The 12,264-nt window shown below is 37.1% G+C and overlaps 2 protein-coding genes across 2 annotated transcripts; both read right to left on the reverse strand.

Moving 5' to 3' along the window:
- Window positions 1–526: 526 nt before the first annotated feature.
- On the reverse strand, window positions 527–5,002 carry sumo3a (small ubiquitin like modifier 3a). The gene is made up of 4 exons (XM_067478926.1): window positions 4,844–5,002; window positions 3,818–3,946; window positions 3,579–3,650; window positions 527–3,322 (listed from the first exon to the last, which is right to left on the reverse strand). The coding sequence occupies exons 1-4, from the start codon at window positions 4,862–4,864 to the stop codon at window positions 3,260–3,262; spliced, it is 285 nt and encodes a 94-aa protein (XP_067335027.1). The 5' UTR covers window positions 4,865–5,002; the 3' UTR covers window positions 527–3,259.
- Window positions 5,003–6,061: 1,059 nt separating this feature from the next.
- pttg1ipa (PTTG1 interacting protein a) lies at window positions 6,062–11,138 on the reverse strand. Its single transcript, XM_067478924.1, has 7 exons — window positions 10,890–11,138; window positions 10,028–10,080; window positions 9,612–9,720; window positions 8,837–8,939; window positions 8,095–8,160; window positions 7,229–7,275; window positions 6,062–6,916 (listed from the first exon to the last, which is right to left on the reverse strand). Exons 1-7 carry the CDS (start codon window positions 10,975–10,977, stop codon window positions 6,879–6,881), a joined length of 504 nt encoding a protein of 167 aa, XP_067335025.1. The 5' UTR covers window positions 10,978–11,138; the 3' UTR covers window positions 6,062–6,878.
- Between the last annotated feature and the right edge of the window lie 1,126 nt (window positions 11,139–12,264).

Genomic DNA, 12,264 nt, shown 5'->3' on the forward strand with positions numbered 1-12,264 from the left:
TTATTGGATATTGCACGTCTGTGTGCCTATTTTTCCATTTTAGATTGAACCTGGCTATTTTTTGTGAATGGTTAGGCAAGTGTGTTATGTGTGAAACTGAAACCATACTACACAGGAACTTGAGATTGAAATGGCTCAGTGGCACCACCTAACTGTCAATCTATAAGACTCCTTTTTATTCATGCTATTAGAGCATACATTTTCTGTTTGCAAAGCACCACTGAGAATTTAAACACCATCTTGCATAATGAACCACATATCAGTAAATATAAATCAATGATGGTCATGATCAACACATAAAGAGACAGAGGTTGGAAAACCCATGTCACATGTTGTAATACATCTTTTTTAAACCAAGATCAAAGCACTGGTAACTAATTGAGCTATAAGTCCTTTGGTATTGATTCCTCAGTATCTTTCATATAAAAATATAATTTTTTATAGTAAAATCATAAGCTGGGATAATTGTAAAGCATTGAAAAAAGAAAACAGCATTTTTACCCCGAATGACACCAATGACATCAGATCTGAGTACCAAACTATATTTATTGTATACAGTAGTAAAAGACCACAAATAATGTACAAATCAGTAGAGAAACAAATAACATGACAATACCTGGGCCCCATTCTTCCTACATTACAGTTTAGCTAATATACAAACCAATTTAACAGTTATTTGTTCAGCTAACTTAGCTCTTCAAATGTAAAATGGAAGGCTGCTTTGCATGTCTTGATTACTGTGCTCTTATTTTATGAGAAAAACTGAAACAATGACTATCTTGCTGACTATGCAGAAGCAAGTCTACAAGCTTAATCACAATTATTACAAGTCTCTGTACCACATGAATTGGACAAAGGCATTTTTGTTAATCACTGAGGGTAAGATGGGGGTAAAAACTATAAAATTCCGAGTATCATCTAATATTTCAAACTAACAAAACTGATGTACATTTTTTTTTGTAGCATTGTTGTTGTAGTAGTGTGGTCCAATTTGAAAATAAATCAGAAAACATAAATTGTAGTTGTGATCTAACTCACCAAAGCAGTTTGCACTATTGCAAATTTTAAGCTCTGAGAAGGGGGGGGAGGAATAAAAATCATATCAGACCATCATCAATCAAATAAAGCCAACTCAGTTAACCATGTATGAAGAAGGGGGCCCTGTCGGTACAGAATTGTTGTCTCCCAAACTCCCTTGGTTGACCTCCCTGCCCTCCAGATATGCAACAATCTGCATGCATCCATCTTTGAACTGTGAAATACATAAACCCTTCACACCAAGTATCTTCACCATTTGCAACACTGATGTTAAAACAAATTACTTGCAAACTTCTGCCTATACACAGGCAGCCACAGCAATGAAAAGTGTCTTCATGAGTACTTAATCAGACAAACTGCGTTTTAGCAGTTTTGGCAACTTTTTGGTGGAATTTTGCTTATGCGTTGTGCTGTACCTTAAATTTTTTTTTTTTTTGCAGGATCGCCCTGAACACATCCAGTTAAAAAAGTTCCAACTCTGAGCATAATACTGCCTGACATCACCCAAGGATTTCTCGTTGTCCAATCAGATGATTTCAGAAGCCTGATGATGAACAGATTACCACACTGTTCCAACTCTTCCTAAAATGAGCCAGGAAGTGACCATCATCCAGGCAAATCTCCTGAATGAGTCTCATGTACGGACATTGATCTCCGTTTCGGTGTTCAGCCTCTCACTGTAAACCTGAGCCAAAACAGGTAAGTGCCACCCGTCTGTTTTGCAGATGTTCAGAGAAATTAATGTTTAGCTAAGTAGCAGTCTTTTTTTTTTTAGCGGTTAGGCTAGAACAGCGATTCAATGGTTGCCTAGTAACAGTAAAAATAATACATGCAGCAAGCAGCTAAAAAGCAGTCTGTCTGATTAGGGCCTTTCCATATGAAAAATAAAAATAAAAATAAAATGTAGTGCAATGCACCTTGTGTTTTCAAAACTTAAAGTGCATCCTGTCTGATTAGGCCGTAATTCATAACAGAACTCTACTATCTTTTGCTGAACATCCTTGCTGCTCCTAAAAGCACAAATGCAATCAGTTGTCCCATCCTACAATTGCAATTACAATACAGAAATGAGACTGTTGACCATAAACAGTGTTTTAAAATAACCTTTCAGTTTTCCCCCCATCCACAGCCCCCCTAAAAACCCACAAGCAAAACAGCTTGTAAGAATACCATAAGGACCGGTCACTGGCCTGCTTCATTGGAAAATAAGGAAATGAACCAAAAAAGTATGTATTACACAGGAGACTATCCTTATACAGCCAGACCCTGACCACCTCTCAGGATAGACCTTGATAATGAAAATTGAATTTCCTCTTCTTCTATACAGCTATTTGTCTGGATAAGTGAATTAATAGTCTGTACCGCAGATACCCACAAAGAATCTCTTAATTAGTAGTTGTAAAAGACGAAGCAAACCACATTAATGAAATACAAACGCTCTTAAAATCTCACCATTTTGACCTTGCAGTTTGCTTTTAGAGTGATCAAAGCACATCAAATACCAAACAAAAGTTTAGTAAGTATTGGTCAAAACCCCACAACATTTATCTAACATCCACTCGATACTTCTGTACAGAAAAAAATTAAAATAACATTTCAGAACCCTTTAGCAAATGCATCTAAAATGCTAAGAGAATTAAAATACATTTGAGATAAGAGCAGGAATCGTGTTCAGAAAAAACAAAACAAAAAAAAGCAGTGTGAAATGAAAAGCAAGGTGAAATGGAAAGTGGGCATGTATTAAGTCCAGATAGTGATTCCACTTTAATATATTGTCATGCCCACTGTGTTTGACCTCTGAACAAAAAATGTGCAGAGCTTTGTTTTCGGCCACGATGGATTAAAAACCTTGGCAAACTACTGGATACTATGCTTTCACTGGAGGGTGAACAAAAAGCACTGACAAACCAGGAGCAACTGTGACGTGCTGTTGGTCCAATCACAGTCTGCAGCGCCAGAAGATAAATGATGTCCTGATTGGCCAGCAGAGTTGACAAGCACAAAAGTTCAGTCCCAGCTGAGACAGTACATAAAGAGCTGAGGAGCCCCCTCTCCCCACACCTGATGAAAAACCACCTTTAAATTGAAGAGGAAATAATAATAATAATAATAATAATAATAATAATAATAATAATAATAGACTGAGAGGAGTAATGGGGAGGGACAGTGAAGATGGCTGAGGGTGTGGTCTGAGAATGGCCATCAATGAAGTGGAGAGGGCTTAGCAGTGCCCACCCGTCTGCTGCTGGAAAACATCTATGGTGTCTTCATCTTCCATCTCCAGCTGAGAGAAGCAATAGGAAAGAGGTTTCAGTTAGTTGATAAAAACAATAGTGCAACAGGTTAAATGATGATGACTTTGATATACAATGATTAACACTACTCAAACAATGAATGTCTCAATTGTGCAAACATTTGTAATGAAAACTGGATCTGCCTTGAGAGTTCTCTCCAGCAGTGACAGGCTTTAGTGTGTCCATCATATAAAAAGCACACATCCCTACATGTTAATGACAATACAATTAGAATAACCTTTTTACCTGTGCAGGTGTATCCGTCTCATTGATAGGCTGGCCATCAAACCTGAATCTGATCTGCCTTATTGAAAGACCCTGCAGGGGCAAGATGGGAGAGAGTAAGATCAATGTGTGAATACTTTGGGTATTAGAATGGCAAAAGGCAAGAGTATAACTAATAAGGCATTACAGGAAATCCACAATCAGAATATGCTGTGAGACAGGAGTAAATTTAAAAGCAGTCATTTTGGCATTTAGCTCACCTGCCGTTCACAGTAAGCCTTCATTAATTTGCTGAGGGGTGTGTGTCTTTTGATTTTGAACTGGACCACAGACCCATCTTGCCCTGCAACCTTGAGGTTAATGTGATCATTCTCAGTCTTTACTCCCTCCTGCAAAAAAAAATAAATAAAATAAAAATAAATTAAAAAATAAGGTAAAACCCGAAGGTTAACTAAAAGTCATACATACATACAATAAACATCAAAGTTGAATAACAAACACTAAAGTAAACGCCACTAAAGTTCCAAGCACGTATAATGTGTGTTAACAAGAAGTTACCGGACTGCAAACTAAATTAAGCAATTTCACAATAAAAGTAAGTCAAAGTGCGAACGCGGTATGTGGTGAAGAAATAATCTCACACCAATCAGTAGATGTTTGATCCAAAGTAGACTTACATAGTGCAGAATAAAGCAGACAAGTAATATGTTGCAGCCCGGGCAATAACAGATGCTAACGTTAGCGTGATTAGCTCCAGGCAAGCCTTCAGGACCGATGCTGGGGTTAGCTTCCAGCTAGCTCTGCTAGCAGTTTTGTTTTCCTGGGTTGTTGGCAAACGCACACGGACACGGACACGTTAAAAAAGCAGATAACAACACGAGTGAATTAGGATTTTACACGAGTGCGTCACCTCCATTTGCGCTGTTTTCTAAGCGCTGCAGTTGCGGCATTCGCGGCGTTGCGGACAAAACGTTGTCCCGTTTCGACAAAGAAGAAAAGCCGCAAATGACAATCATGGTGTAATTGTCATTACTACTCAAAATCTTCCGAGATCGTTGTTATTATAAGTACTCCTGCCTGTTTCGGACCACGATGAGCTGTGTAAGTCTATATTAATGTTAATACGTAAGTGCGGGTGCTCATTCATTTGCGAAACAAACACTGCGCCGATTCTGAGAAACGTGCAAACCAGGCCATTTTAGATTGCACATCAGAGAAATGGTTTGGCAGGAGCTCGAGTGAGCCATCACTACACGTCTGAAGCTCTCTAAACAATAATATCTTACCTTTGGCTTTTCCTCTGACATGTCGACTGTATTTCGTGTGACGGTTTTCACAACAATCTGTTAATTAAGCTTTGTTTGTCTTTCTGCCGCCTTCTGTCCTCTAGTCTCCTCCACTGACGGGTGCGCGCGTTGGACCGCTGTTGCAAATAAACCATTGGCCCTGAGAAGACCACGTGACTTGTAAACCGCGGGAACGCGGACACGTGAGCGCGCATATATTATATGCAAAATACTCGACCACGCGGATTAAAATGCACACGAAAGTACTACAGGCATTAAAACCTTTGTATACTCGTATATTAAAAAGGTAGTTATGGTTGCAAATATTTGTAAACAACTGAATAAACCGTGTAGAAATGACCGAACTAAAATATTTTTGTGAAGAATAACAATTTTAAGCTTGTACCAAAAATCAGTGCCTAGAGTTTTGCTAACACCACATTTAACTGATTAAATTGTAGCTTTATTATAGAGGTTAGAAAGAAATAATATCAACGTACAAAAAGCACAGTAATTAGTGAGGAAAGTAGTTTTACTGTATATGTTTACTTAAATGTTGTCGTGAAACACTTAACTTTTGGCAACTGCTTGGCTTTTTCTTACAGGCTACTAGCAATATAGCAACTAGTTCATGCAATTCAAAGTGCTTTACAGCTGACTGACTTACTTAAAAAAGAGTTGTGCAAAAAACCTTTCTTGGCTGTCATAAAAATAGTGTATTATTATCAGCCATCTGACCGACTTAAGCTAGGTTTTCCATATCCTCTTTTTTAATTCAGTATACTGTTTACTCAAATATAGTCCTTAACTTGTGTTAAAAATTATTATAACTTAACTGGATTACCAGCTTTTGGCTTGTCCCTTCAGGGGTCGCCACAGCGGAACATGTTCCACTCGATTTGTCACGAATCGAAACCCTCCAATTTTTAACCCAGGCCCTGATTGTAAAGTTTTAATATTTCCAAGTAGTTACAAATTAGTGTCATAAGTCAACACTGAGGTGGCCTATAAGTCCTACTTCATTAATAGACCATTTCCATTTTATTTGATAGGAGATATCAATTACTTGTATACAAAAAATGTTAAACAAAATAGAAATTTAACCTTATGTTTTATATTTTAAAAAATTGAAACAAATACATAGAATTATTATCTTTAGCCTACATTGCATGCTTTATTGCATTCAATGTGACATTTTAATGACTGGAACACAAAATATAACATAAAAGTTGTGATTTTAATGAAAGTACGGTGTAGGCAATACACAATGACAATAAAAGTCCAATAAAATTATCCGTCCAACCTTTTTACATGGCCTATAAATATAAGTACAAGATTACTTCAATGCAACTTCAGGATCAAAACATTGAACATAAGTCAATGGTTGTTTTAATTTTGGAGTTGAAGGGTGATAATTTCATTTTCACGTTATATAATTTCAAACCTAAACACAGAAAATCTGTGAAACAAAGAAATAGTACAATGAAATTGCCTCTGTCATGTCATAATAAGTCATATTTCAGAATGAGTCCTAAAACAAAACAACAACAAAAAAAAATAAAAAATCAGGAAAGCACAAAAAAAAATTGTAATTTCTAAAGACATTTCTAACTCAGCAGCAACAGATTAAAATAAAACAAGTGAAATCTGAACATTTACAGATCATCTTAAGAGGAAAGATAGTTCATGACTTAAATTGGATTATTGTCACACTGTATATTTAACTCAATCTAATTGATAGTAGGAGTAGACAGATGCTTTAGAGTGATAGAGTGATACTACTACAGTCTTGAAGAACACTGCTGCTACAATTGTCTCTTCTAATCATAGGTTAAAGCCTCCTAGGCAGTTTCTGTTCACTGCCTGCAAGTATGAAACTGTTATTTTTATTAAGTTTTGGTTAGTTTACATGCATGCCCAGGTCAGTTCTACTCTCACAATTATGAGGCAGTCTGTTTATGTCTGTGATGAGAGACATCAGATTTCAGAGAAAAACAGGAGGGTCGTGGGGTAAAATCGCAGTTCTCTGATCCTCTCATGCAAATCTGGAATATTGATTTTGTCCACTTAGACCTATACAAACAAGAAACAGTAAATCAGTGAATTCAAGCCATGATTTATAGAAATCATTTTATAGTTTGGGAAACATGGGTGCTTGTTTTTTGTTGACAGTATCTTAAATGTGAAGCTATACAGACAGGTGATGATTAGCTTAGCACAGTTTTTAAATAACATGACTGATGGCTATTGTGAGGCTACCAACCACTGGCTGCTGCTCGTAGCACAAGTTTAGTGTTAGTGTTTTCTTCTCAATTATCTCTCAACAAAAAAGTTTAAACGAGCTGACGAAAAAGGAAAAGTGTGTGAAAAATTGTGAAAGCTCACCATATTTCTTTCTGATCTCATCATGTCTCTGCTTCATCTCTGCACGCCTGTTCGGAAAAAACAGTTTTCATAAGCCATGTGCATGTAACGATATTTTTAGACTCTCAAACACTCCTTAAGCCTCATGCAGCCAGAAACCAGTTTGGGCTGATAAAGGAATGACGTTAGCATTTTTCTATCACTGGTCTTATGCTTGTGTTTATTATGATATGAATCACAAACACATTGTAACAGGAACAGCTGGTGTGTCGGGTACAATGTAGATGGTAAATCATTAGACACAATACAAATGCAAAAATAGTGTTCGCTCTGCGATAATGAGCTTTTCTCTGTTCCTGGGGTTTTTTCATACCTAAGGTTATAAGGACAGACCGTATAGCTGTTGTAAAGATTGTGAAGACCCCCGTGGAAAGTTTGTGATTTGGCGTATAATCTTGGGCTTGAAATATTAAGAATATAAGAAAGAGTTTATCAAAGCAATACCAAGAAATAAGTGGAAAGAAATCACCTCGTGCGGGACTGTATAAATAAAATTGATTTTAAATAAATCTACTTAGTATGTGCATTAATATATTATAAGGACAAATCAAAATGAGGTTGAAGGGGGTGTGTACATGGGTATACTGCAGCAAATGCACATGAGGGCTGTGTTTCTAGGAAAAGGTGGTGACCAGGGTAAATGGTCAAACTGTACTTGGACTTCAGATTTGATAATTAGACTAGATTGTAATTTAGTTTCACATAATTAATAATTTAAAATGCTAAAATTAATATTGATAAGGGAAGTCACTCAGGTTTGCAATGTGTCTCATACGCTTCTATAGTCTCAGGCTTAAATCCATGTTACACTGATTGTTATTTCTTACCTTTCGTCTTGCTTGGTTTTCAACTTGTCAGTCTGCCGCTGCACCTTGGACTCAAAACTTTTGGATCTAAAAAAGAAAATTAGGTTAAGATTAGTTACAGAGGTTGAAAGGTATATAATTTTCTAAATTATCTCAAAACTGATTAAAGTAATTTACAGAATAAATGTCAGAAATAATATCAGACCTAGCTTTTGATTTTTTGATCCAACGGGTTACAAATAAAATAAGACAAGGCACACCAAACAGCACAAATCTGTCCAGTCTATTTTCATTTGGTGTTTTCTTGTTGTTCTAATGAATAACAATTTAAAAGCAAAGTGATTTCTTAATGGCTCTCCTTCTGTTCCCAAATAACAGAACATTTTCTAGAAAACGAGATCATTCGTAGTCGAATGTACTTTTAGGAAAACTTTTTTTTGTTATTTTAATTCTATTGTAAGTTTCCTCATTCCTCATGTCTAATCAAAAAAAGTGCAATAACAACAAAACATAGGAAGAATGTGGTTTGAGCCTTCTCCTATACTTAAAATTCATTATGCAAGTGCTAAATACTGTACAGTACCATAAACAACAGCACCAACCAACCAACCAACCAACCAGATCCCCCTTTCTCTAGTTAATTTGCTTGTTGTACTTGCTGTATTTGAGAACACCTCTTAAAAATTTCTAAATGACTGAAATGTGTCTGATCAAATCAATCAAAAAACAGCAGTCTGTTCAGCTAAACTCAGCGATGGCTTACCTGCAGTTTTCACATTTGCAGCAGCAGAACAGGCAGACCAGAAAGGCAATGATAATGACTCCACCAATCACTGCAAAGGTGATTATCAGCGTCTGGAAGTTAACTGCAGAGAAACACTGTTTTAGTCCACAGTACCAGACCTACCTACACAATTAGAAGTTTTCAGCTGCCATGAAGGACGGGTCACCATATCTAAATGTTTGCCTTGCTATTGCCCCATAAACAAATTCAAAATTAATTCAGTTGAGTTTTTTTTTTTTTTTTTAAAGGAGCCATGTGTTATAACAAAAGGTATACACAGGGAAAAGCTCATTTAAATTTTGATATTTAATACGGAGAGATGTTCAAGAGTTTATATAAACATATACTTTTTATATCCATAAATTAAAAAAAGTCAAATGAAAGTGATTTAGGATGAAACAGGGCATATGCCCCATTTGATTATTCTGTATAACCTGATTTTCGATAACGTATAAGTTATTAAAAGACATACATGCCATGTCCTCTGGAAAGTAAAAGTTATTTCTTATTCACGTGGAAGACAGGGAATAAGTTAATATGCTGACGAGTGATGACTGACGATATTTAAACTTGTCATACATTAGAGGAATCTAGCTGAGCAATGTGTGCTAATAACAATGTTGTCAAATTTCTGATTACTTTAAATTAATGGCAATATAAAGAGAAAAGTGTGATTTTATATATGTGAATCTCTTTGTGTGCGTAAGCTGTTTAATAATGTATTTTAAACGTGCAAATAAAGAGAATCTCTTACTCCAGCAGAGCCCCCAGCGTGCATTGTTTAGAGGGCAGAGTGCATGCGGTGGAAGGATGGTCTTCACTGGGTATGTTAGACAGGTTTTGGTTGTAATACACCATAAGCACTGTGGAAAAACACCAACACAAATAAATGATTTTGTATTATTTTAATACAAAGGTAACCCGGAGGGATACAGGGAAAATGTAGAATACACTCACACACAGAAAAAGTTGAAGTGGAGGAGGAGGGTGAGAGTGACTGAAAAAGTGGTTGCTGCCAGACTCGTCTGACAGGTGTGGAGGTGGAGGAGGAATCACTGATTATGGATCCACCATTCAAGACAATTTTCCCATCATGCATAGCAAACAAACTGCAAACCTGTTGTGAAATCAACTCAACAAAATGAAAAAAAAAAATATTCCAGAGCTTACCGTCACATTTTGCAGACATTGCTCGCAGCTTGTTCCATTATTGGCCTCACACACTGCAGAGAAATTAAGTCTGTTAGTTTGGTTACAACACCTAAAATAAACCCCAAAGGGAAGTATTGCAGTGAACATGATGTGTACACACATTAAGCCTCACAAGGAAAAGTACATGTAACTAATGAAAGAGAGATTAGCAGAAAGAAACACTGAGGAGCAGATTAAACGAGTCCAGCAGATTTTTTCAAATTGCTTCTAATCCTTCTGGGACTTTTTCCATGGACACAGAGAACAGTAAACAACGGGCTTTGAGGGAGCAGAGAAAAATAACTGGGTTTGTGTCAGTGTATCACGGTATCTCTAAAGAAAGACGTACACAAGAATGTATTCCTGTGTGGCCGGTTTGTTTGTAGCTACTTGCTGTTTTGGGTTTTTTTTTTTTTTTGGGGGGGGGGGGGGGGGGGGGGGGGGGGGATAGAGAGAACTAAAAAAAGACCCATTGTTCCTCCTGAGAGGTTTCAACCGCATGTGAAACTTACAGAGGCGCAGTCTTGTCTATAAAATCATTGTTTATCTTGCCTCTGAAGTGTAGACTGTGGTGAATGAGCTTCAGACAGAAAACATGGCTTAAAAAAAAACTTTCTGATTCCACTAATCAAATAACCGTGAAACCAGGGACGGCTACAGTAAATCAGTGCTGTCCTAATTTGAGCAAATTTACAGTTCAGAGTCGAAGATCTCAATAAGGAATCCTTACAATCCTACACAAATATGACGCAGATAGCCGCGTTACAGTAATGGCTGAAAAGATGATTGGCTGCCATTAATTCCTCAGTCAGCACAGAAAGGTTCTGATTCCTACACTTACCTTGGCCAGGTGCGGAAGACTGGGCCAAAACTGTCGCCAAACCGCAAACAAGCAGAAGGGCAGGGAGTAAAATCCGTAAATCCAGCATCGTGTGAAGTGATCTCAGTTTATTCCAGAGGACTTTTTTTCTTTCTTTAAGATTTTGTACGTCTCAGAAGACTTAACAGACCTGTGAGCGCAAAACGAGGAAATGCTTCTACTGCTGCTGGTCGACAGCTGAAACTCGAGAGGTGAACTTGTCTGGAAGGAACCAAACGCAAAACCCTGACGCACAGACGGAGAAGGCGTGTGCGTGCGCGTCTCGGCATATATAGAGTTTTGAATTGGTCCTTTTACTCACACACTTCATTCACTAAAAGTTTTAATACACCAGTGTAACGATACTCCAGTAGTACGAGATTTTAATTGAGTGAACCAGCAGAATTGTAGCTTATACTTTGAGTACGAACGTAAATATGTGGCTTCAATTTTACGACAATTTTACTTTTGACAATTTTCAAGTACTATAGGTGTATCAGTTCATATAGGTCTACTTAATTTGACTATTTGCAATGTATGCAGTATTTCATATAGACTTCATATATAACTGGTTTAGAGTATTATTATTGGTAATAATTCTCTAAATTTGCTCTCCACCAAGCCATATAAACCTTAAAAACTTTGCAAAAAACATTAAATTGAGGATAATTTCCAATAATTTATTAAAGCATAATTGTGTTAGGCCAGGTACACGTAAAAAGAACAACATACTTATCAATCTCTCTCCTTTTTTTTTCCGAGTACAATGTTTTATTATGTTAGGATGATAAAAAGCATAACATAATGTCAGAATGGGCCCCACTCTGGCCGCCTGCGGCTGATCACAGGACCCTTTGTGGTGAAGTTGCCTTTGAGGACAGATTTCTGATCAGATTCTTCAACTTCAGTTTATTTTTCTCTTCTGCAAACACACTGATCACATTTCAGCAACTATGGGGCAACTTCTTCCTAACTGTGAAATATCAGTGACAGACAGAACCATAGATGTAGAATAACTAGAACAAAGAGCTAAAGGTTTCTCATCAATTATGGCTTGACAATAAACTTTCCTTTCTTCGGTTTCTTATAAAAACTAAAATAAGCAAAAGTTCAGGGTGGAACCTCTGAGTGAGTTCTGCTTATTCTAACTCTACAGGCAGGAGCTCAGTGGGCTGTATCTGTGCAGTCAGGGCTGTAGCTGCAACACTGAGGTCACGTCCATGCTTATTTCTTTGTAGTATTTCCATTATTTTAACAAAGGCAGTCATGCTAGTGTACCTTGTGGAATGAAAGATATACACATGGTGAATATTCAACAGCCTCATTCCAGTATTCTCAGACCCCATATGTTTAAATA

The sequence above is a fragment of the Channa argus genome, chromosome 16, assembly GCF_033026475.1.
Source record: "Channa argus isolate prfri chromosome 16, Channa argus male v1.0, whole genome shotgun sequence".
In the NCBI taxonomy this organism is placed as follows: Eukaryota; Metazoa; Chordata; class Actinopteri; order Anabantiformes; family Channidae; genus Channa; species Channa argus.